This window comes from Taurulus bubalis (assembly GCF_910589615.1).
Source record: "Taurulus bubalis genome assembly, chromosome: 1".
In the NCBI taxonomy this organism is placed as follows: domain Eukaryota; kingdom Metazoa; phylum Chordata; class Actinopteri; order Perciformes; family Cottidae; genus Taurulus; species Taurulus bubalis.
The window spans coordinates 39,367,333-39,394,391 of NC_136589.1; the positions used below are offsets into that span (position 1 = coordinate 39,367,333).

General features: G+C 39.8%; 2 protein-coding genes across 2 annotated transcripts; one reads left to right on the top strand and one right to left on the bottom strand.

The window, feature by feature from the left end:
• Window positions 1-123: 123 nt before the first annotated feature.
• LOC306753836 (bestrophin-4-like) lies at window positions 124-4,138 on the bottom strand (the record flags this gene model as incomplete). Its single annotated transcript, XM_079237753.1, has 9 exons — window positions 124-406; window positions 495-649; window positions 736-816; window positions 902-1,054; window positions 2,590-2,667; window positions 2,819-2,973; window positions 3,501-3,734; window positions 3,809-3,909; window positions 3,987-4,138. 9 exons carry the CDS (start codon window positions 4,136-4,138, stop codon window positions 124-126), a joined length of 1,392 nt encoding a protein of 463 aa, XP_079093879.1.
• Window positions 4,139-15,097: 10,959 nt separating this feature from the next.
• Window positions 15,098-22,175, top strand: myadmb (myeloid associated differentiation marker b). The gene is made up of 2 exons (XM_079220200.1): window positions 15,098-15,171; window positions 19,501-22,175. The coding sequence occupies exon 2, from the start codon at window positions 19,616-19,618 to the stop codon at window positions 20,495-20,497; it is 882 nt and encodes a 293-aa protein (XP_079076326.1). The 5' UTR covers window positions 15,098-15,171; window positions 19,501-19,615; the 3' UTR covers window positions 20,498-22,175.
• The last annotated feature ends 4,884 nt before the right edge of the window (window positions 22,176-27,059 follow it).

Genomic DNA, 27,059 nt, shown 5'->3' on the forward strand with positions numbered 1-27,059 from the left:
ACATATTAAGACAATACAATTATGTAGTTTTTTTCACAAATTAATTTAATTGTGACACATTTAAAAATATTGGTTGGTAATATTGGTTCAAAAAACACAGTTCAAGTATCACAATAATGTTTACTAGTTGTGTTCCACTGCAACTTTGATCCATGCATTTTCTTCTTCTTTGTGGTTGATGGTGTTAATGTCGCCCTCTGGGGAAGCATCAGCATCATCCTCCTCATTTGGGTGTGATGACACGTCCACCAGAGAAGGGAGGCTCCCACCTCGCAGGATACCTTTGCCCCTCTGCAGAAGACTGTCAAGCCCTTCGCCGAGAGAGCCCTTATTAAGAGGTAAATACAGTTTCTTTCCAGAAGAAGTGTCTGCAGGCTGGTGAATCTCAAGATCCTCGGCGCTCATCCTGCAAATATGACAGACATTTTGGTTGTGATTTTACTGGACTGTGCAGAAGCGACATCAGTCCTCAGAAACATGAAAAAGTAATTTACCTCATGTCAAAGGTGGAGCCTTTAAAGGCCGGCTTGAGAGTCTCTGCTGCTGTCGACAGAGTGTACGGGATGGAGAAATGTCTCTGCGCCCAGTGCTTGTCCTTCACAATGGGAGCCAGGTTCTGGTACATATCATCTACAGCCAGCATTGACACCTACAGGAGAGAGAACAAGCAGTTGCGGGTCATCTACTACGGTGTTTAGTCTAGTCGTATTGGAGAGAAGCCTTGAGGGGAACCACCTGAATGTTTCTGTCAATCAGCTGGTTGGTTTCAAAGTCATCATCGTCCTCGCCGAATGGATTGATGATGAGCTCCCCCACCTGCAGAACGGAGACACGTATCATGAAATCGCTCTTTCACGACATATGAAAACAACATTTTTCTACAAGTGATGTAATGTCTCACTTTGAGCCAGCCAGCGTAGAAGAAGAACTGCAGCAGGGTGAAAACAGGGACGTACATGTCCAGTTTGTGATCCTTGTATCCCTTCTCAGGGTTCAGAAATTGTCGGCCAACCATGCAGAAGGCAAAAAAAGAGTAAACCGCTAAAGTAACTACCTGCAAAGATGGAAAAAAAAACATAAGGCAGTGATCAAATGTTGTGGAAGAAGTACTCAGATATTTTACTAAAGTAAAAATAGCAATTCTAGTATTGCATCAAAATATACTGAAAGTAACAAAAGTAAAAGCACTCATTAGTCACAATGGACCATTTCAGAATAATGTATATTATATTACGTTTATATATAGTATAGTATATTATATTGTTTAATTTGATTGAGCTAATGTTAATGACTTAATCTGTTAACTTCCCCACTGCGGATCAATAACGTTTTATCTTAACCTATAATGATACATCATAATGAATTGCTTGATGTATTTTCTATTATTAATTTCAATTTGCAAAGTAAGTAACTCATTTAGTAGTGGATTAAAAATCATCTAAAATTTAGTGGAGTACCGTCAAATGCGGGTTGTAAGGCGCACTCTTTTATAAGCCGCATGTACTAAATTTAAAGAAAAAGTCTATTTAATCATAAACCCGGACGCGGCAGTTTATAAGCCCCTGTTGCTGCTGCTACTGCCCGCGTCCCCTCTGCCTGAGTCGGGCGTCTAGCCGAGGCTGGTCCCGCTACCTTCGGTGGTTGTCGGGGAGCTAGTTGCTGCAGCACTTCGTATTTTGTGCTGAATTTTCAGTGTTGTTTACTTGAGCTCAAACACTACGGCAGCAGCTGCTAGCAAGCTCGCGAGCTAGCAGCGAGTGCTCGTGAGCAGCCAAACTCCCTGCTGTCCTCCCCGCCCCGCGGTGCCTCTCACCCCGCTTGGTTCTCCGCCGGCACCCACCGACGATGCCACCACGCTCACGCTTACCCAAGGAGGCGCGATAGAAAACAGGTCTGACGGCGAGGGAATCCCTGCCTCTCCCACCAGCTCCACAGTGCTAGCAGCGAGCGCGTGTGAGCTAGCAGATAGCGCTCTCCCATCACCTCCACAGCGCTAGCTCGCGCTGCTGAATCGCGCTGCTGAATCGCGCTGCTAGCTCCCGCTGCTAGCTCCCGCTGCTAGCTCCCGCTGCTAGCGCTGTGGAGCTGGTGGGAGAGGCTAGCTCGCGCTCGCTGCTAGCTGACGAGCGCCATTAGACCTGTTTTCCATCGCGCCTCCTCGGGTAAGCGTGGTGGCATCGCCGGTGGGTGCCGGCGGGAAGCCAAGCGGGGTGGCGGGGTGAGAGGCGCCGCGGGGCGGGAACGACAGCAGGGAGTTTGGTTGCTGCTGCTGAGAAGGGGATTTGGGAATATTTCACGTGAATTTTGTATGTCTCTGCAACTGCTGCTAAATTTAGACTTGGAAAAAATCCACAAATCAGCTGCACCGATATTTAAGCCGCGGCTTATAACCCGAAAGTAGAAAGTAGTATAACATGGAAATACTCAAGTAAAGTACAAGTACCTTAAACTTGTACTAAAATACAGTACTTGAGTAAATTAGTTAAATTCCACTGCTGGGGATCAAGTCAGTTTTGTAATATATTTTGGATAAAAGATAAATTAATTAAAAAATTATTTTGTGGTTGATAGTTTTGTCTTTGATCCTACCTGCGTGTAGACCAGAGGGATGCTTATCCAGTCATAGTGGAACAAGAGGCTGCACTTGCCTCTGTACTTATTCAGCTCCTGTAGTTATAAATACATATTACACCTTCATATAGTTAGTTATACAAAACATACTGGGGCATTAAAGTTCATTTTCATATCCCTTGTTCCTGCATTGTGTATATAAAAAGTGTAAAACAACAACAGCAACAACATTAACAAAACAACTCGCATCCATCAGCAGCCTCAAAGCGATGTCGTCCCTCACTCGACCCTCCTCTCTCGCTCTGGACGCCAGGTTCGAGAACCAAGTCAAAGGCATCCAGTACTTGTTGAAATCAGAGTGCAGCGACTCAAAGTTCTTCAGCTCGTGTGTGGTCATAAATCCTGCAAAGAGATCAGACAGTTTGGTTCAAAGATGTTTGTGATCAGAGGAGTTTTACAACATTTTCACATGAGCGGATGTGAAGAAGGTTTAAAGTCCACAAACAATCCAAATCCAAATCCAATCCAAAATCTGAAACAACATCATAACTTAAAGGTTCTACTAGGAACTATTTTGATATCTTGCATATCTTAGTGAAATAATAAATACTCTTTATTTAAAACTCAAATTATTCCAGTTTTAATAAGCAACTTAATTTCATTAAACACATGTAAATCATCACATTGTGAGGAAGGGCATCCCTTTTAAATGGTCTCTGAATTATATTTTAAAATCAGCTGCTTCATCTTTTTTTTACAAGGTAACATTTCTGTAATGCCTCATAATTAACTTAAAATGTACTGGTGAAATTAGTTGTATAAAGTAATTTATAGTTAGAGAACTAAAGTGCAGTAAATATGAACAAGTAAAGTGACCGTATAGTGTCCCACTTAAATACTGCAGTAAGAGTACTTCATTCCTCTCCTACCAGCCTCCACTATGTGCTCCAGAGTTGGGAAACGTTTGTGCACCCTTGTGCTGATGGAGCGGAGGATCAGAACTGAAGATAAGTTGGCGTATCTCATGAGTGTCCGTCGCAGCAGACGGCCCCTCTCGTCGGCCCCGTGGACGTTCCCGGACACCACCATCATCAGGTTATCGGGCAGAGGGAAGCTGGTGTACTGACCCCACCACCGGTTAAAGGCCAGGGACACATAGAAACCTGGGACCAAACAACGTGAATTATTATCGTCAGATTTGGCGTGTGAGAGACAGAACTAGTTCAATCGGACTCACCCAGTACGAACAAAACTGGGATGAAGTTGGTGTTGGTGAAGTGGTCACAGTAAAGAGCGATTCGCTCAAACAGATCTTGCTGCTTTGGAGTGAGGAGGAACCTGGGAGGAAAATAAAAAGTCCACTCAGTCATACTGGAGCTAACAGCAGAATTAAAAGATGAAATCAGAGAATGTACCTGTAGAATAAACTGAAAAACAGATAAACTCCACAGAACAGCAGGAAGTCTTTGTAAAGCAGCCTGTAGATGCTTCCCTTCCACCGGAACAGGAGCTTGGCGAAGCCACCAAATCGTGCATCGGCCACTTCAAGGGTGTAAGAAACCGTCATGTCCCGGTTTGTTCTGCGCGGTAACAGCTGAAAATTCCTGTAAAATATCAATGTGATACATGAATCATGATATATCATTTATATACGTATATATTTGATTATAAGCATCTCCTTATATAAAGATGTGTCTTACCTGTGAAGGCAGGTATATCACCTGGCCCTGCTGTCCTTGGAAGAAACGTTCTTCCTCTGGGTCTCATTTTAAACCTCTCTGTTGTGTTGTCATAACTGAACATTTTAGATTTATCACCTGGGAACCTGAAGCTGGAGAGATACACACCTACAATGAATGAGTGAGTGTGAGTTGTTTGTCGTCAAATGGTAATGTTAGGGACTTCTTTTGGGTGATCAGCTGTCATTATCGGTTTTGGTTTTGCCAAATCTTTGCTGAAATCAATAAGGATCACAGTGTTCCTCCACAATCCCCCGTGTTAAAAAGTATTGATTGTGGTTCAGTTCACTTCTATGGAGTTGATCAAAGTTGATCAGAGTGTGTGTGTTCTCTCAGAGCTGACGTGGGTCTGTAAATGTCTAAAATGATTCATTTCATTAATGATTAATCTGCAGAGTATTTTCATAAATTAAGCCATAAATAGTTTTGTATACAAAAGGTCAGAAAGAAATGCTTGGAATTAAAAGGTATTGCTTTGTATTTTTGCGGATTTAAAAAGTGAATCAACAATAATACAAATAACAATACTTAATAATAACAACGTTTTTTTTATGGTACTCGTCAAAACCAGATATTACAAAGTTATTTTCAAACAAACATAAATACACACAGATGAACAAATCTACCCAAAATGAACGAGGCTATATGAAGTCTTACTAAAATGTTCAGAGGTAATTTAAAAGAGGAATATAAAATAGATTATCTAGATAGTTGTAGATTCATTTTCTGTTGATTTACTTCTGATCATTATTATTTCATCCCGGAGCAGTTGAGAGTTAATGTATTGCTCTCACTGGCTGCAATTGTAGTTTAGAAGTCCCAATAAAAACAGTTACAGCTGGTTTTACAGACAGGACTTCATGTCCAAGACCAACGTGTCTTTTTATGTCGAGCTCCCCCGAGAAATAATAAACAGTAACCTGTTTCCTTACACGCTTTTAAATCTATTCTCTTTGATATATTGTGATCAAACGTGTCATCCATTTATTGTATTTATATTTATGGCTGGTATTTCATCCTTTTTAGCGTATGTGCTTTGTGAGTCTGGTTATTCTTTTTATGATTTATCTAATTAATTGTTACTCTGTTTTATATGTTTTGGATATGTTTTATGTGGTGCTGCTGTATTGGTGAATACACTCCTGTAAAATATGTGTTTTCCACAACAATATCTTGGTTCATATTTTCAAATAACAAGAAAGAAGCAAATGGGTTTTCATCCAGTATGAGAAAGAAACATTGTATAGCATTATATGTAACATTCAAATAAATTAGACCTTCCCTTACATGTAAGACATTTAAAATATGACAAAATGCAAACAACAATAGTAATATAACGTTTCTCAGCTTTTCAAAGTTGCCGTAATGTTATCATTATGTCATATTTTCATACATTTTTGCCAACTCATAGGCCCTTTACTTCGAATGACTGTGATAAGAGACAGCATCCTTACAGGTGGCCCATCACACACATCTCTCAGCCTTTTGTCATTGGCTGCTGTGTTCTGCTCGCTAGTTTGTTTTTCACATCGTTACAGCAGCTTGTTGTAAATCACAGTCTGTTTTATCCTCTGACTCTGTTTGCTCTCCCCTGACAGGATATTTATGAGCCCATCTATCCTCCATCAGAGCCTGGACCATGTGATCACTGGGGACTTCCTTATTCTTCAGCTGCAGCAGACTCGTGAGCCTCACTGCGTCTGTAACTTATTGCTTTCAATACCAATAATTTAACGCCTTCATCTCAATAAAAGTACTCTATTTGTTTTGTGTGGCTGTGTAGTTTCCTTCCCTATCAGTAGATGGCGCAGCAGGGCACGTCACAAGAGTGATGAAGGATCAACCAATAAATCAATATGTATTATCAGACATTAAGGCACCCATCAGTATATAAAGTAATTATAACATTAAACTGCTCTCACATTAGTCTAAGTACTTCTTCCACCACTCTAATTGTGTCACAACAATATATCTTTTTCACTATTTCACGAGCATGTTCCACTTTCATGTTTGTGTCCCCATCCTGGGTGAATCTCCACTCAATGGTTGCTCTGTGATCTTGATCTGTAGATGAAGTAAACTCCCAGATTAGCATCCATGGATTCTTATTTTTCTTTAAACAATATATATTTTGCATACAAATAAACAATCAAGATCTGCATGTACAAATATATTGATGGAAATCTGTGCTTTTCTTAACAGTATACCCATTTTGTTTTGACAGAGAAAGGTTAAGAATGTTACTATAAGTAGCTCCTGCAGCAGTTTCACCATCAAACGCTCCATAAGGATTCATATAATTTCACTTCAAACGTAAATACTGAGGTCACGGGACTCATCACGCTCAGTAAGTTTTGAACCAAGAACAAGGTCTCTAAATTCGGATTTTTCATGTTTTATTTAATCAGTTAACCATAAAATATGCTTTCTGTAAATTGTATTTGCCAACATGAAGGTCAAATTAAATGATATTGAGCCTAAAAAGAGCCCAATCATCTTAGCAGACATAAATCCTTAAATGTGCCATGTCATCACTGTTAGCTGCTTATGTGCAGACTGACAGGCGAACTAGAACAAATCAATAAAGCCACAGGTTGCAGAACGGCGGCTTGGTCACGTGACACAAGGATGACGCGTCACGTGCGTAGCTTGTTGCCATATTATTAATTGTTTTTTATAATTATCTTACAATTTAGAGTTACCTTGACTCTTTTGTTTTTTTTTACCAGGTCCTTGATAGCTAGCTGGCTATCAAACCCCAGTTACTTCACTTTAATGTGAGATCAATTATGATGGTGTCAACTTTAAATAGTTTCTCTAGGAATATATCTCATCTCACAAAATACAATATTAAATTATTGTATAACTGGAGTTACATTACTGAACTGTTGATATGATGAATTTAATGATGAATATGATAATAAAGTAATAATTACTGCCCCACAAACTGGAACACATTTGAAGATAAAGATATATGTATATATTTGTTTGTATATATATTTTTCGGTACATAAATACAATTCTGAGGTACTTGTACTTTACTTAATTAAAGTATTCCATTTCATGCTACTCCACTGCATTTTGTAGGCCAACATTGTACTAATTTGGCAACATAATTACATTGCAGATTCAGATTATGTATTTATATATATATTTGTCTGTACATAAATACAATTCTGAGGTACTTATATTTTACTTTATTAAAGTATTGCATTTCATGCTACACGCGATTCAGATTATTGAGAGACAAAATCTTGGACATCGTGGCTGAAAAACCTCATTGTGCATACGGGAAGCTGTGATATTGTGAAACAAAAGTCTGAAGTTCTGAAGAGAAACTTTATTGACTTGTTAAACACAGTCAGCTCTGTCGATGCTGAGGTGTTTATCAGTGGCCCTCTTCCACCAGCCAGGAGAGGAGATGAAAGAAGAACGAAACAAGTTCGACCTTTTCTGGGAGCGCATACATCTTTTTAAGGCAGATGGAGTTTGCCTGAACAAGTCAGGGGTGAAACAGTTTACCTCTAACCTATTTTTCTTCCTGCGTCACCCGTCTGTTCCCACTGCCAAGGACAGGAGACTAAGATAAGTCTAAACAAGAGATAACCACACAGCATCGCCGTGGAGACCTCATGGGAAGCCTCAGGAGAGACAAGAGGAGGAGTCTCCAACCTCATCATCAGGGATTGATACCCCTCTGCTCTCCGAGAGGAGGAGTTTTTACTCTCCTCACCAGCACATACTGCCTCCACGACGGCTCCACAACCATCCTCTATCTCCCCTCCCTGATAAAGACATGCATTGATATCTTTTGGGTCCGGACTACAAGACTAATGACACCACTGATTATCTCCAGGAACAGTCGGGGCCCTGTATGAAGTTAGCCTTCTCAATTCCTGTCCTGACTTATCGAAAAGGAAAGGTGAGGCTGCGAAGAAACATTAGTAAATCTGCAAATTTATCAAATTTAACATTCATTCCTCGGCAGCGTGTCAAAATAAATTGGGCAAATAGTGCTTTAAACATATTAAACTTAGCTTTATTAAATGTTAGGTCTCTGTCAGGAAAAACATTTTTAATCAATGATTTCATTATTAGGCACAAACTTGATTTTTTGTTTAAAACTTGGTTAGAGTAAGATAACAGTGCAGCTGTTCTTATTGAAGCAACACCTCCCAACTTCAGTTTCATGAGTGAAACAAGAGCGCATAAGAAAGGAGGTGGAGTTGCTATTTTATATAATGAGTCTCTTCAATGCAAGCAGATGTCTTTTGGTCATTTTAATTCCTTTGAATATGTGGCACTCGAGTTTTATTCCTCAACATTTACAGACCACCTAAATACTGTGCAACCTTCTTTGATGAGTTTACTGAACTGCTGTCTATAATCTGTATTGATTTTGATTGTGTTGTCATTGTTGGTGATTTTAAAATCCATGTTGATAAGAGGGTCTATAGAGCTATGTGGCGTCCTTGATAATTATGATCTGACTCAGCATTTAACAGGTCCCACCCACAACAAGGGGCACACTCTAGACCTAATCATCACCAACATTTCCAAGGTTGCTGTGACTGATGTTGCACTCTCTGATCATTCCTGTGTTTTCTTTGAGAGTGCAATCTCCCTGCACACAAATGTCCAAACCAAGGTTGTGACAAAGTGTTACATCACTGAAAACACCAGTGAACTATTTATTCAGAAGTTCTCCTCCGCACCAGCCCTCTCTTGCATCTCAGTCAATGAGCTTGTGGGTGACTTTAATTATAAAGATAAACATGTTATTGACGCCATTGCATCCACTAAGGCGAAAGTTGTCTTGGGTAAGAAAAGATCCCTTTGGAGAAATGCTAAGCTGGTCTGAATAGTGAAAAAAGAGTGTCGGAAAGCTGAGCGCAGGTTATTCCATTTTTTGCTTTTTGACTGTTTTTTAATGTTTTAAAATGAATGTTCTTAATTGTTGTTAAATCTTTTTTTCATCTGCATTATGTTTTGATGCTTTTAATGGTTTCATGTGAAGCACTTTGAATCACCTTGTTGTTTAAATGTGAACAAATAAACTTGCTTTGCCTATTACCAACAGATTAGCGCCTTCATGATAAAAGTATACATCTGTGTGTTTTTTTGTGGCTGATAAATGGGAGTTTCCTTCCCTGTCAGTAGATGGCGCTCTTGTGATGTGCAACAGGGCTTTTGGCCTGTCTGTATTTATCTCATAAACAAATACTCCCAAAGGTTCTTTTATTGACAGAAAACAGTAAAAGAACATCTGACATATTTCATGTCATGTACATGTTCATTTATAATACTTCTTATCTTTAAAACTACAGATCAGCTGTTTATTCGGCACATCATTTTCTGAGATTTCTCTTGTTTATCTGTGATATATACATTTTAATTCAGTTGTCTGAAGCACATTGCATTAATTTCCTGTAATATTTATTCTTATCCGCTAATTATTGTTGTAATTAGATATACAGCAACGGAAAGGAACTAATTCACTCATAAACCATTTTGAGGTATTTGAGTATTTCCATTGTTTGCTACTCCGCTACATTTTAGAGGCCAATATTGTACTTTCTACTTCACTATATTTATTTGACAACACACAACTAATACAATATGATGTATTATGGATTTAGCCACCGAGCACTAAAGTAACTCTCTAGCAGCTGAAACAGTAACAGTTTCACACTAAAGAATCTTGGTGTTGTTCTTCCCTTTTTTTAATTAATCCAACAAAAGCCACTTAATGTAGCCATGTGCTAATCCTAAACAATGCAAACTGCTCTATAAAAGGGTTTTCTTGACACCCCCACAAAGAAAGACCAGGGAATTGTCTTGCTGGCATCATGCGTGATCTGCATGAAGAAATGACCGATAAAATACATTTAATGGAATATTAACCTAATTTATATTTGTACTTATCAAAGCAGAGTGAAATCATACCAATCTTTGATTCATTCAAATCAATTTAAGAAGACTTAACGATGCATTGACCAGCTTTTTTAAAAGTAAAACTATATTTTCATTTCATTTTGTCAACATATTTTAAAATGTACTGACAACCTATAGTATTGGTCTTGGCACCCTCAATCTCAAGTGGGTTGATGATGGCAAAAGAAGAAGACATTGAGAAGAGATACAAGCACTCATCTTAGGAAATCGCAATGTCATCATTCTCAAGTATACATATTGTTACGTGACATCATACAAAACAGTTGTTGGTTAAATGGAAGTCTGATGAACAGAAAAAAAGTATGTCCTGAAATTAAATGTTTAATTTCTGATTTTGTGTTTCTCCAGCTGTCTAGCAAGGATGGACTGGACTACAAGTACAAGATTCAAGATATTTGTATTGTCATATGCACGGATAACAGATAGCTACTCCGTACATTGAAAAGCTTATTTTGCTATACGTCCTCCTTACACACAGAATTACAATAAACTTAAGGTAAAAAAATATATAATTAGAATTAAGAAAAATATGACAAGAGTATTGCACAATCAGTTCCAAGTGTATAAAGTGCACTATGCATTGCTACAAATATATCAAGTATGGTACTTGTGACATGAGGTCACAGCAGCAGCCGTTCACAGACAAACAATTCCACTTAGATATGAAATGAACATAACATAAAAGTGCAGTGTAGCTGGATGGGGCTTCACGAGTACTAATGAGCTGAGAGTGGTGGACGTGTCTATCATCAACCACAAGTCTACAGGGAGAGATGCTGTTGTCTTCCTGCTAATGTTTTCTGTGCAGGTGTGGCATTCAGAGAATTCTGTCTGGTTTGTTTGTAGAAAATGTCAGCTGGTAGAAATGCTACATCTTAAATAAAAAAATAAATTAAGCTTCTTCCTTCCACACAGGGTGAGGAACTGTAACTACCCAAATGTTGCACTTGATTATATCAAAATACTTTGGATCAGAAGCATCCTCAAAATTATGAGTATAAAATCTTTCTTCAGCATACATTCATTGTAATACAGAGGCATCGTCTCATCATGTCTCCGATTAGTCTGGCAGTGTGACCAAATCCAAAATAGTAAAAAGGAGGTGGTCTTGTAATCGTCCAAAACACAGTGATGAAGAGAATAGAGTAGAGTAACTTATTATTTTAATAGAGTAGAATAGATTGACTTATTGGTTTCACACACACACACACACACACACACACACACACACACACACACACACACACACACACACACACACACACACACACACACACGGTGATGAATAGAATAGAGTAACGTATTCTTCTTTTCACTACTATGTTTTAACGGTGCAAGGGAATGTGAGCAGTTTAGGCAAATTAAAGCAATCTTGTAAGAATGTGCATGTGAGAACAAACCTCCCTCCCTTTCTGTCTCTCACACACATTTTTTTCAACACGGACAGGAAATGTGTCATTTTACACCGCTGAGTAAATAAAAAAGCGTTGCTCAGCAACGCATACAAATAGTCTGACTATATAGACTTCAGCAGGGACAAATATTTAGTGTCGATAGTAACACCGACGATAGGGGAATACAAATAAACATGACGACATTTTCATTAGTAATACTTGATGGGGGGTTTCCAGAAGTAAAACAGCCCATTTTCTGTTAAATCATACATTACATTAAATTTAGCTGATGCTTTTATCCCAAGCGACTTACAATAAGTGCAATTCAACCATTAGTACAAACTCAGAACAACAAGAATCAAGAAAGTAGAATTTCTTCAATAAAGTTAAACTACAAAGTGCTATCAGTAAGTGCCATTTAAGTGCTACTACGATTTAAATCCCTCATTTTAGGGATTAAAACCTCTTAGTGTTCCTGTAAAATTTGACGATGGTCTTGGTCTCTTTTGAAAGGTAACAATCTGAAGCTTTTTTCCCTCAATAGTCAGAATCACTTTAAGTGCTGCTGACACTGAGTTATATAAGTTTGAACACACTAAAGTATAAGGTTTTTATTTCCGCCTGAACATTTCTTTGCAAATAGATGCCTGTAGATGACTATAAATGGGACTTATGAACACCATGGGACAATAGCCTGAAGCCTTATCTAATCTAAGTAAAAAGCAGATAACAATATCACAAAAAATTAAGATTTTACACATATTTTTCTAATGAAATGTCTCGACGTTTTTCCATTTTGAGACTGAAAATATTCATGATATATGTTCTATATACCTATTAAAAAGGCTTATAGTCTTGCCAACTTATAGACGTACTATTCATATTTACTACCAGTATTGCTGACACAGAGAAAATTAAGTATAAATGCATTTTCGTGCTAATTCAATGCCAAACTGAGGCTCAGTCTGCAGCTGTCTCTTCTCATCAAGCTGAAGGCTGTTGGGATCATCTCCACCCCCTCTTGTTTGGACCCGTTTTTTAGGCAATTTCATTGACTGTACGAAACGCCTGTCACGTCATACGGCTCGTACGACGTGACAGGTTTGATCCACGTAAGAAAAGAGAGGCTGAGCCTGAACTTCAACGTAGCTTCTAGTTGGGTAATGTAGCCTGTCAGTCAGGACATGAAGCTCCTATTGGTTCAAGTGACATGGGAAAGGTTAGATTTCGGCGCACATTTTGGTGCCGAGTTTGTATCTGTGCTCTCATGCAAACTTGCTTTTCTTCTAAAAACAAAAACTTATTGTTTCATGTCTTCCAGCTGATATGAAATGATTCAACGCCAGCTCGTGGATATTTATGGATGTAATCACGTGTTTTGGACTAAATCTTTTTTGGGATTTTGTTTTATTGGACCTTTATGACGTAACAACACCGTTGTTGTTTGAATGTTATGGATTTATGGATCAATATGCGGCGTCATCGGTGAGTTGCCTGGCTTTTGCTATCGTTTGTTTGTTTGTTGTTGTCTGACAAAAGTCTTGTTTGTAGCTGCTGTGGTGGTCTGATCTTGAATCACAAGAATCGTAGGTTTCCAGAAACATGTGGCACTCGTACCGAACTAGAAATAGAACTATAAATAGATGTACAGTGTACAATAGAATACAGTAAAGCAGCGGTTCCCAAACTTTTTAGGCCACGCACCCCCTTCTACATCCCGATCGGGTTCACGCACCCCCAATCCCCCACACCTTAAAAAAAAAACGCAACAGAGCCTATTTATAGCTGCATAAAATCGGACCAATGCGAGAACTGTTTGCTCGCGCGTGGCGTTTGTTACAAGATTTAGTCCGCTGTATAAATTTCAGTTACACAAGGCGTCACTTTTAAAGAGCAATAAGGATGGCGAGGACACACGCACAGGCTCAGAGGCAGATTGCATTTCACAATTATTTACTTAAACACAGCAAGCCACGTAAAGAACAAAGAGTGGCACATGCATAGGCTCAGAAACAGATATAAATAAAAAAAGGAGGCTCCAGGGGTGCGAGCACCACACTTTGGGAATCCCTGATGTAGACCCAACACATGAATGAGACTGCAATTGTTTTTGGCTGTTTTGTAACTCTTCCAATTTGGATCTAAAAAATGTAAGGGGCTTCTGACTTGCACTGGCATGCTTGGTGTTCAGGTGGAGGCACAAATAAGAGGCTTCAGACAGCTGTTAGCCAGAACCTCACTGCACAACACGCACTGTGGCTTCGGGCAATCTGCACTGCCAATCCAAGTGAAGCCCAGACCCAGATAATTGTCATCATATTTCCTCTTTTTTTCCCAGTCTGATGCTCACTCTCGTTTCCTCATTTTTCACCTTGACTCCGCGATGGGTCTCTGTGCTCCCGCTCTGTCTCCTCTTTCTCCGACTCCCAGGTCAATTTCTTCTCCCGGTCTCTCCCCAACGCATCTCTCCGTTTCTCTCGCCTCCGGTTCCTCCCTCTCTCTCTGTCCCTCTCCTCTTTTATTGCTGATAGCTTCAGATGTCCCACCTGACAGCTTCCCCGATTTCAGCCAGTTAAACATATTTTCATGGATGTTGCTGAATGAATGAAATGACGTTAGGTGCACAAGCTAGGCTAGCTAGTGTGTACATAAAAGACAGTCTGGCGGCCAGACCGGAAGTGCATCTATTTATTAAATTGTACGTTTTTAATTGTAATTAAATGTACATCTTACAAAGGGAATTTTTATAATTAAAAAATCCTACTTATTTTTTTTAAATTATGTTTAATATTAATTATTACACCATTAGACCACCATTACATTTTTCCTCTCACGCACCCCCTAGAGGCAGCTCGCGCACCCCCACTTTGGGAATCCCTGCAGTAAAGGACGCCCGCGGGAAGGCAGAACGTTAAGAGGTTTTAAACTAGACTCATCTTGCTTTTTATTATTATGGCACATAGGCTATACATCCAGGTGTTGCCCAATCTCATCGGATGTTAAAAGAAAAACATCAATAGACTAAAGAGCACTTTTATTTCCAATAACAGGGATCGATACTAAATCATTTTTAGAAGCTGATACAGATAACATCCACTTTCACATACAAGAGCGATATATTCTTAACATATATATATATATGTATATATATATATATATATACATACATACATATACATCTATATAGATATATTATGCAGATATAGATATAGATAAGTAGAAAACTAATCGAGTAATGTACAGTTCATAGGGAGGGTAAACACTTGTGTTAAGCAGCCCGTTTTTCGGGCTGCAGGCTGCGGGCTGCAGGCTGCGGGAGGAGGAGCAGGAGGAGAGTTGAACAGATGTGAATAACGGTGCAGACATTTGATGCCTAATTTGGTTTACTGGGCGGGGAGCTGCTCTTTTGAGCTGCTGGTCAAATCAGGGAGCCGAGGAGTCGCGATCTACGATCCTGTGCCGCTGGATGTCCCGGAGAAACGAGACACTATCCACCGCCCAGAATCAGAAAGGTAACCAACTTTTTTCGATCAAACTTCATGAAAGATTTATACACAACTCGATGTCATGATTTTGCGGTAAGGAAACTTTTTTTTTAAAGGTTTTGCTCAGCTGCAACTTGTTGCATCTTGCTTGCCTGAATGAGAATGTGATGCAATCAGCAGCGACAGGGCGTTTATTTGTGTGCATGGTTAAAGAGATTTTCACAGTGTTAAAAAGAAAAGCCTGTGTTTCGTATCCTCGAAATAAGTAATAAGAAATGTTCCTATGCAAAACGAAAATAGTTAGGAGTCAAATAAAACCTTTTTACAGGACTACATTTATTTCTAAGTTGCTTCTAGGTGTATTTCTAGACACTTTATTATACTTTTTAGTTTAAATTAAAACAACATATCTGTCAGACATTCTGCAATTTTTACAACGTTATATATATATATATATATATATATATATATATATATATATATATATATATATATATATATATATATATATATATATCCAGCCCAGTAAAAACAAATAAAACAAATAAAAACGCAATTTCTGGACATGTATTTCTGTGTTTGTGTGTGTTTGTGTGTAGTGGGCTGTAGTGTGTGTAGTGTATGGTGAGATCAGGGTGTGGCAAGCGGCACACCCACTTCACTGTCAATGAATTAACCTCTGCAGGGGCCTATTACACACTGCTTAATTAAATGCTCTATAGGGACATTTACTGGATGTTGGGTTCATTTTGGCTGAATGCCTGAATTCTTATTGAAGACGATTCTCACCCAAACCGGCCTGATTATTCTTCATATAAATGCATACATGTGTCCAAGATTCCCTCTTCGTTGTTTGGTCAGAAAAAAATGATTTACCCCCCCAAAAGAGTAATGATTTAGTATATTGTGATGGTTTGCATGCTGATAGTTCAGTCAAGAAAGAAAGAAAGACGGACAGAAAATGCATGATACATTTTTTTATTTTTGAATAGGTCAAATGTGAATGTACTTTTTGCCTCAGCTTTCGAAAACACACAACACAACGCACACTAATATACCAACATGAATCGCTCGCCTTGTGCTTCGACCCACAGGTTCCTGTAAGTGGATTATGGGTGAAATTGAGTTAGTGATGTTGTGTCATGACAACCAAACAAGCAGCACACATGACTTCCCTGCCTGAGACAAACACTTGTTTCTTGAATGTCTGTGTGTGTGTGTGTGTGTGTGTGTGTGTGTGTGTGTGTGTGTGTGTGTGTGTGTGTGTGTGTGTGTGTGTGTGTGTGTGTGTGTGTGTGCAGGACACTGCTATCTGCATGAAACATTACTGTGCAGAGGAGCATGATGCAGTCACATCCTGTTTGCTGTCCTGTTGCAAGCCTGATGTGAACCTATTTCCAGCCCCTCTTGTATTTGGGGAAGTGCCCCTCTTTGTGTGACCCTGTCGTGTTTTCCATGCTGCGGTGTGAAAAGACCCCCTTTCCACACCCTGCTCTTATTTCTTTTCTTTCTCTGTTTTTTTGTCTCCCCCTGTGCCATTTTCCTCGCCCATTTCTCTCTCTCTCTGACTTGATTCCACAAGCAGCAAAAGTAATGGCGGCGGGAGTGGCGGGATTGATTTTTCCATTACGACCCCTCCGTATACGTTTATTTTGAGTGGTTTACATGAAGCATAATTGGTACCCTGACTTTAAAGGCGGAGTGGAAGTATCGAGCTGGGCGGGAGAAAGAGGACAACTGATGGAAAAGAGAGCGAGTAGCCGCCAAATGGGACTATGAGGAGGGAAGGAAAGGAAGGGAAAGAGAGGAAAGGAAAGAACTTGGCAAGTGTGACAAAGTTACTAGTTGTTCAGCAGCAGCCACACTGCAGCACATCTGGAACGCATCAGTGAGTTGGAAAATCTTACAAGAAATAAAGGAGGAGGTGAGTGGGGAAAGAGGGAGTGAAAAGGAGGAGTGGTGAAAGAAAGAGGCCCAGTGGTGACTCACGTCTCTGCTATTCCACTCTATCACTGTGTTTAAACTGTGTGTCCTTCTGTGGCCTGATACACAGGGCTTCCCCCGTGTTCCTCCCTCTTTTTACTCCCTTCCCCTCCCCCTTTGCTTCAAGTCAGTCATCCTGCAGGAGTTTCAGGGTCTCTTTTTCCATTTCTCTCTCTCTTTTTTTAAATTTTCTTCTAAATTCATACATCGCCACCGGGTCAGGTTTTTTTTCGCCTCCCCAGCCTTCGACTATTTTATAGATGTTTAATGGGACTAATGTAAACAGGCTTTTTTCTCGTTGTTTATAACCGTCTCTCTGTGTAAACTGGGAGCGGGGAATGCAGCGCTGGTGGAGCCAAGTGGGTGATGGGTGTCAGGAGAGACGGGAGGGAGGACAACCAGTGAGGTCAGGCGTTTCTGCACTGTGAAAATGTCCATCTGGGATTTTATGGCTGAAAATGGTGAAATGGTTCCTCTGAGAGTAGACTTTTTTTTGTACGAAGCAGGTAACAAAAAATCTTGGTACTCCTCTTGAGTTCTTGTCCAGAGCAAACATCAGTAGGAGGTCCCTTAGAATCAAAGCGCAGGAGCTTCTTTACATGGGCGCCATTATGCACCAACGTTCAATAGAAATCCAGCGCAGAGGAGGAAGAGGTCACAGCTGTACTGGTGACAGTAACCTCATTAGACCACATTGCATCACATGCAGCTGCACGACAAGTTGCAGGTTGACTCTGCTGGAAAAAAGCCTCACTTCTATGTAATGGGCGCGGATGAATGCAACCGTTTCACACCTGATCTTGTAGGGCCTTGATAAAAACATGACATCCCCCACAATTTTCAGAAAGGAAGCCTGTAGTTTAGTTTGGCGAGCGAGCAACATGTAAATCTGAGTGGTATGTCCTGTCAATCAAGCGGAAAACATTAATCAAATAATTGATTAGCTCAAATAAAGCAATTTTAAAACTGCAAATGATCCTTCACTAAGTACCGCCCCTTGAACGCAGACTGGCCAACGCTTAAGTATAGCATCTGCCGGGAGTCAATTTAAAAGTGATTTATCGGTTTTAGCTTTACAAATGTAAGGATTTGCTGTTTCCCTCTGTTTTTTTAAATATAGTTGTATGTTAAAGATTTGACAAAACAACCAATTTGAAAGACAAAACGTTGAGCTGTATAGCCAAAATATATTCCCGAGCGAGAAAGGAGACTGTAATAAAAAAAAACACATTCAATTCAATTCACATTCAGTCTTACAAATGAGCAGTTAATTTCATAAGCAATAAAACACACCCTAGCTCAGTCCAACAAACTCGGTCTGATGTGACCAGCAGTGGTTTGCTGACTTTATGACTCGTTTCTACTTGTGCCACATTACTCTTTACCATTATTCTTTAATTGTGGCTACAGTGGCTGCTTTTCAGCTAAATTTACAGAGTACATCTTTTACCAAGTAGGAAATAATCATCTACTAAACTCTTGGCATAAATATACAAAAGATACTTAGAATTTGAGATTATGGAGGTTTTCTCTTGGCAGTTATGTTAAACAAGATGCATCTTAAAATATGTTTGTGTTAACTTAAAATTTAAGCCATGCTGCTTGGTTTCAAAATAATTCTTGAAGTGGAGGAAATAACCAACTGAAGATTAATTTGACAAGCCAGTTAAGAGAAGGAAGGAAGGAAGGAAGGAAGGAAGGAAGGAAGGAAGAAAATAAAATAATAACCAAAACTGCTTTTACTATGGCATACAACTCTCTCTTTGTAAAAGCAGATTTTCAGACTCTTAAAGATGCAGATTCCATTATAAAGGTCAGAATTTAAGACCCAGCTGCGCCAGATTCAAAGCCATGTTTTTCAGATTACAGATGATCTTGCCGAGGTCCCTGGGAGTGGGCGTGCAAAGTGAAGAGGGCCATGTTTAGAGCACGATGACAGACACACTGTGGGGTCGGTGGAGGTTGCGGCGCCACGCCCGCCAGAAGACATGAGCGCGGAGGAATGTCAGAGTGAAACGGTCTGCTCTCAGCTCAGAAACGCAGTCTGGAGTTTGATGCGGGGGCAGTAAGTTACACAGGGAAAAAGAGGGGAAGTGTTCACCAGATGATTTGACCAGACGTGAATGAGCTGCGAGGAGTGTGACCACAATTCAGTCATTATTTGTGGTCGTAAATTGTGTTTCTCGGTTTCACGGTTTCTCATAAAAATACAATAACAGCGTTGTGTGCTTCAGAAAATAGCTGCAGGAGTGCAGAGCCTGTTTAAGCCCTCATGTGGCTGCGTCATGTACTCCATCCAAAGGTCATGATGAATGACATGAACTCCAAAATCTTGCTAACTATTTATTTTCAATGTCTTTTTTTCTCTTACAGTTTTCTCTGCCTTCTCTGAGTAGCTGATAGTATAAATCTGAGGAAGTGACTCCCAGCAGGAAGAGGCTCGTATCTCACAGGAACCATTTCAGCTTCCTACATCTCCTAATACATCATGGCGATAGTCCTCCACTCCAGCCCCCTCCTATGGACACGGTTGGCTGCCCTGATCTTCTCCTGCGTGGCCTTCTCCTTGGCCGTGCATGGAGGCCGACTCCACCACGGCACCGGAGACTGGTGCATCTTCTGCTGGGCCTTCAGTTTCGCCGGTAGTCTGCTCATCCTCCTGGTGGAGCTCTTCGGCCTTCAGGCCAGAGCTCCCGTTTCCTGGAAGAACTTCCCGATCACCTTCGCCTGCTACGCCGCCCTGCTCTGCCTGTCCGCCTCCATCATCTTCCCCCTCTACTTCCTCAAGGGCTCCACAGGCCACGGTGAAATCGGCACCTACCGCATTGTGACAACCGTCTTCTCGTGCCTGGCCACCATCGCCTACATCGCCGAGGTGAGCATCAGCAAGGCGCGTCCAGGCGAGGTGGCCGGCTACATGGCCACGGCCCCCGGCCTGCTGAAAGTCTGCGAGACCTTTGTGGCCTGCATCATCTTCGTCTTCATCAGCGACCCCGTGGTGTACGACCGAAACCACGCGCTCAAGTACTGCATGTCCGTCTACTGCATCTGCTTCATCCTGTCGGCGCTCATCATCCTGCTCTGCATAGGCGAGTGCACCGGCTGCCTCCCCTTTCCCTTCGCACGCTTCCTGTCCGGCTACGCCCTGCTGGCCGTGGTCCTCTACCTGTCAGCAACCATTGTCTGGCCCATCTTCAACTTTGATCCCAAACACGGCGGGTCAAAAGATAGGCCCAGCTTCTGCAACTCCGAGCTGGGGCTGTGCGATTGGGATAAGCTCATGGCGGTGGCTGTGCTCACGGGTGTTAACTTCATCCTTTACCTGGCCGACCTGGTCTACTCCACCCGCCTGGTGTTTGTCAGCGCTTGAGGAAAGAGAAAGGGTGTTAGGCCAGCAGTATGCTCCAAATAAAATTTAATTTGGCAGGTTGCTCAAAGGCTGTTGTAATTGCTGTCAAATACGGTGGTGCGAGCAAATGCTAGTGTAATCACTGCGACTCCGGTCTTGTTTAGCGGCATCCACATGACGGAGCTTGTGGGTCATGGTGGGCGCAGCCTATGCAGTTAGACCACAACGGGTATAGTTTATTGTATCGTTATCTAGTGTGACTTAATTTAGACATTTTATATTGAAGGATTTGAAAAAAAAAGTTATTGTGTAAAGGTAGACTCTGGATCTATTGGAGATAATGTAATTAATGGGGGCAGTGAACATGTTCAGCTTGCCAACCTGGATAATCAAACCAAAATGTTGTGGGTTCTTTTCTCACAGTTTTGCCTTTGCAAACCTGCCAAATTCGATTTTGCGTAAAGTGTACTGCTTAGGACCTTAGAAAGAGAGAAGAGGGAGAGGTTGAGGTCAATGGCTATGTTTACACGTACAACAATATTCCTTTAAATTACTGAGGCTCTCTGTTCATGTGTTGAAGCATTATCAATGTCAAACCTGGCTCCAGGTGACCTGGATAGACTCTAATCTTGATTATGAGAGACCTGAATGTGATTGATGGATCTTTTTTTTATTAATGGCAGATCATTGCCTATTGTAAAATACAAAAATACAATATGTTTAGGATCTGGATATGAGTAAGCTATTCAAAGAATCTTCATGCCAAGACTTTAAACAAAGTGACAAGCTAACATCCAAAATACTATGTGCATGTAAACATAGTCCGTAATGACAAATGAAGAAGAAAAAAAAGAAAACGGCGGCTTATTATTGTGTTTTTGTTCAATTTTCTTCTGTTTTGCATAATGTATGTCAGTTTGATGCCTTTTTGTTCAATTTTGTTGACTGCCGATCAGTATTTCTGTTTTTAATCACTAGAGGACAAAATGTAGAAAAAAGCTGTTAAGAGCTAAAATAAGTTTACTGTTGGAGAAAATATTTGAATGCCTTACAAATAGAAAATCCAAGACTTTCAAGAAAGTTCTATTTTGTTTTTTGCTAATTTCATTAATGCAATTGACTTGTTTATCTTCCCAACAGTATGCAGAGCAGCTGATCAGATTGTATTCTTTATATCATTTTTAAAATGCTCCAATTTTGTCACATTTAAAGAAGAGCAAAAATAGTTTACATGTTGTTAAGAAGAATGCTAAGCTAGCTTTTAGCTCCCGTTATCATATATGTGTGTATCTGTATCTGCAAGCTACAATCAAAGGCAAGAATATATATGTGGAAAAAAACATTATGCAAGATTATGGGATTAAAAAACAAACAAGAAAAGTATGTTTAAGTGCACTAAATATGAGTATTTTCTAGGTGTGTTTAAATGTCTGGTGTCTCCAAATATCAAAGCATCTATTAACACCAAACTCACACCACTAAATTTATATATGTTGTTCAATTGGGTCTATTGGCTTTGTACTGCTGTAATAAATCCCCAGAGAAAGAGACCTAAAAAGATGCTTCTCTCTCTAGATGGTGTTAGTGTTATATTCTTCAGCTTTTTTTTATATCCGCTATTCATGTGTCAACTGTGCATACCAAATCAGTATTGTTGGAAAATAATCCAGTGTGTCAATAAAACCACACGTTAAACAGATGTGTGTGTGTGTGTGTGTGTGTGTGTGTGTGTGTGTGTGTGTGTGTGTGTGTGTGTGTGTGTGTGTGTGTGTGTGTGTGTGTGTGATTGATCGTATTGTTTTAAGTTAAAGGAGCACCGTGTAACATTCACAGAGATTTATTAGCAGAAGAATATAATATTCATAACAATGTTTTTATTCATGTAAAATCAGCTGAAACTAAGAAACGTGTTTTCCTTACCTTAGAATGAGTCGTTTATATCTTCATACTGCTATATCTGCAGAACACAATTGAGCCACATGTGGGAGCCTCAATGTTCATACTTCTGATAATGTAGCCGACTTACAACATAGAATATATATATATATATATATATATATATATATATATATATATATATATATATATATATATATATATATATATCATGGGAACGGCTAGCACACATTTGTTTGTTTAACTGATGACCTACATTTATTTATTTGCTTTCATTTATAAAGTATTAACACATGCATAACACAAACTTGTGATTTATCAAACCTATAGCTCTTTCAAATGGCATTACCTATTCAAGCTAACATAAGGTGGTCAGTAAAAATGGTCAGGAACATTAGTTTACACACACATTTGGTCTTCTCACAATTTATATAGATAAGAAGGTGTGTCCCTAGAATAAAGGTTTGGGATACACCGCTCTAAACAAAACAAAAAGACACCACCATTTTGTCACAAACTATGGCCTCCTAGAGCAGGAGCTAGCGCAAGCTAATTGCACAATCCTAGCCACAAAAAAAAAGCCTAAAAGATCTTTAATTGGTCCTTGGTTTAATTGTGTCAGGTAAAAACTTTTACAGCTGTCATAAATGATTCACTTTAAGTGAAGAGAGCTTATTGTTTGAACTAAGAGTTAACCGAGTATAAATCAGCATCTGCTCCATGCACACTATTTATACTAGCTGTTTACTTTATCTCTCAACACACTTTCCTCACCTTCAGGATCCCTTCAGCTCTCTGCAGACTCTAGTGCTACGCCTCGAGCGTCAGGAGGATTGACGACTTGTGACCACCACTTCTGAGGGGTGGACCACTGTAAACAGTTCAGTCACTTAGAAATCTACGGCCAGGAAAGGAGACACCCAGTTCTGCCACAATGAAATGACATGCAGTTTATTTTGTTTAAGGAAGGGTTGTATCCTCAAACATGGGAACATGGCTACTACAACAGCAAGACCAGCCAGTGGCATCTGGATCACAATGCAGGAGCTAATTTCTTGTTTGAATTATACTATATATATATATATATATATTTAAAAAAATGAATAAAAATGCCCAGAATATATATTTTGCATACAAAAAGTGAGAACATAGCATATTGAGAATTAAATACATTTTCTATTCTACTGTCCATTTTTTTTACCTTCATCTTCAAGTTCGGTTTTGACTTGATCCCAGACAGATAAATGTAGATAATAGTATGTGTTTACAGAGACAGTGTATTACTATTTATCAAAAACATTATGTTTGATTTGATCAATTTACATTTTTTGTTTTAACATAGATTTCGCACACGTTTGCTGTCTTTCCTTTCGTTTTCTCTCGCCTTTGTATGTAATGTATTTCTATCTTTATTTGAGCACCACTTGAATACAAAATAATTCATTCATTCACATAGTTCAGACCAGATAGAGTCTGGGTTGTCAGAGTTTGTATGAGTTTCACTGTGTTAAGCAGAATAGGTAGGAAATAAGAAAGCCAAGTGGCAGTATAATCCTCCTGATTCCTTTTAATGTTTGTTTTTTAGTTTATTTGTCTACATTTCAGGTTATGTATCAAATAACAAAACAGAACTCAAAAAACGGGTCATTCATATTATAATTTTGATTATAAATATTGTTTACATGCTGCTGGGGTGAACATTTTAAAATCCAAGCTTGCCTCTTAATTGAGAATTGCCTTTCTTATATCTCCTTCGCAGTCTCTGCTGGCATGAGGTGAGTCTGCAACGCTTTTGTCTGTTTTACACCATCCCCCAGAAAGCTTTGCTGCTGTCATACACAGTGAAAAAGTCCTGTGGGGAGTGGCCTTTAACTAAATCAATTATTGGCCTTCCTCCCACTTTGACCCATAAAAAGAACAAAGAGAGTAAGTCACCAGCACCACAATAGCTTGATACAACTCTCCAATGAAAGAGGCCACAGAAAGAAGTCTGTCTCATCTTGTTTACAGTCTTAACGCGGATGTGTTGTTCTCAACACGACCAAGAGTGTAACGACAAGCACGCTGGAAAGACAACACAATTCTTGAATGAACACACACATGATCCATTCGAAGAGACACATAGACAGCCACTCCTTCCTACTTCCCTTTTCTCTTTCCAAGTCACAAGAGTCTTCTTCTCAAACAGCTGTGCAAGCTGTTTGAGAAGAAGACATTTTGTTGGGTTGTTCCTTAATATGCTCATTTTATTTCAACACTTGTTAACCTTTTGATTTTGAAGGGAAATTTCCCCAATTTCTGCAGTAAAGGCCAGTTATTTGGCCATGAGTCAGTCTGTGAAACTACTAGGTGTGGTTTCAGGACGTCGGACTATTACTTGGCCAGGTGCAATCACTTCCTCTCTGCTGGTTGCTGAGCAACTTCACTGTAACTTTGGGAGGAAGTCACTGATTAGTGAGCTAATAAATGTGATTTTATCTCTTTTGAACACAGCAAGTTTCCCCCTGTGTTATGCAAAGCTGAGCTAACCGGCTATCTTCTCATCTAACTCTCGACAAGAAAGCAAGGCGTATTTAAAAATGTAAAACTATTTCATCTATTAATTGATTTTAAACGGATGAACTTAGCATTAAGGACACTAGTACTATTGTGAGTGTCAACAGCATTGATATCAGCCGACTGCCGGTTATAGAGGTCGTAGCATTACTGTTCAAATCATGACTATAAGCATTGTTAGTATCAGTATGAGTTAGCATGTTAGTATCACTAGAGTCAGTCAGTATTATAGTTGCATTATTAGTATTGATACTGTGGTATTATTATGTGCATGTGTGTGGTCTGTCAAGCAGACAGCAGCAGCCCAGCTGCTCTGTTTGATTCCCACATGCCTCAGTGATCCTATAGTTAGTCATCCTATAGTTAGCGTGCCTTTTGGGATTCTAGCCTTCCAGTGACGGAGGCCAGGCTTAGAAGTAATGGTCCTTTCTGTTTTCCCATAGGCTCTTTATGATCTAATGCAGGCACGTCGATTAAGGGTCCACACAGCTGCTGTTTCATGAACCTGGTGTCAGTCAGCATGGCTGTCTGATGTTTGATATTATACCTCCCCCTGGTGACAATCTGAGAGACATGAGGATAGAGGACTATAGATTACGATGTAAGAAATATTTGGGCATCTTCAGGAGGGGTTTTTATTACTTTATTTCATAATTGAATCAAGTTATGATGTAGAAGTAATGATGCAGCTGTAAGGTCCAACTCTAACCCAAATCATAGCACAATATGTCAATATTCTCTCTGCAAAGCTTGACTTTGATAAAGTGAAACAGAACAAAGTTAGAGAGGGTTTAGTACAGAGAAAATTCAGGCGAGGTCTCCAAAATTTGCATTGGGGCACATTTGAATTTGTTCATGTACCAAACCATACAGTTCACTTGTATATTACTTATAGTGTTCAATACATCCAAATACAGCAGTTTGGGGCTTTTCTTTTTCATAAAACAAGCTATGATTTACAGTTTAAAATAACAATCGCTCAGTCTGCCCCCATTTAGTCACCAAACTTCAGTTTGCTCAACGTTTTTCGGAAAATGTATTATTTCCAAGTATTTCCAAGGAAGGGAATTGTAAACTATCTAAATAAAGGAAAAGTTTTACACTGCCAATATGTTAAGATGCACAAAAACCGCATTGGCAGTGCAAATCTTTGTTCCCCAAAGATGACTAATAAACAAATACAATATTTGCAGCAAAGGGGAGTGCATTCATTTTTCCCTTCCATTATTTGTTGCCACGTTCACCTCTCAGGAACTTTCCTGAGCTGCAGCCAGAGAGAAAACGAAAGGAGCTGGCAAAGCGAATGGATTGTATTACTTCTTAAAAGATGTTCAAAGCTCTGCACCGGCTCTATCTATCCCTTAACGTTAAGGCTTTTTTTGGTCTGAAGCTCCTCACATGCCCTTTTATGGCTGCACCAAACCATTTTCACCCATAAAACTGTCAAGAAAACATATAATGCTACTTTAGGCTCTTTTTGTAAGGTTGCTGTAGTTTTTACTGCCTTTGCTGCTGTTTTGCAATAATTAAACACTTTTTGTCTGTCTTTCTTGTAGCCACGCTTCTTTTAGTGGAGAAGTACTTTCTCTCTTACTCTGTGTAGAGAGCAGAAAATAAGACCTGTGAAGCTTTCCAGCCGAATGAAACAGTTGCTGATTTATGGACTGTTGTGGCGTTCCCGGTCCCGAGTCCCCCCAGGTGTCACTGTTCTTCAAGACAAACCTGCTCGGCTTCGAGAGGCTCTAACAAACTATTTCTCATACAAACCTTTCAAACCGCTTCAACAGTCACAGCCTGGTCACATCATCCTCTCATGAGGTCAAACTACCTTCTGTCTCAACACATTACCTTTTCACCACGGCTCAATATTGACTGAGACAACACGAGTCATTGTCTGAAGTTGATTGGTAAATTCAGTCTTTGCCACTTTTAGTCATTTTCTCTTCTCCTGAAGTCATTTCATGAAACTACTACTCCTAAATCTGGCATTGCATAAAAAGAAAATCTGAAATAATTGCCGCCATTTGCAACTGGATCCTAAATCCTGTCGCCATTAATCAGAAGATTTCTATCACAGCAACAAACTGAGCATCTAAATGTGTTATTACTGCAGGATGGATTACGTTTCTGC

What these genes read in the sequence shown, in the direction of transcription:
- myadmb (XM_079220200.1), top strand. Translation starts at nt 19,616, where the DNA reads ATGGCGATAGTCCTCCACTCCAGCCCCCTCCTATGGACACGGTTGGCT.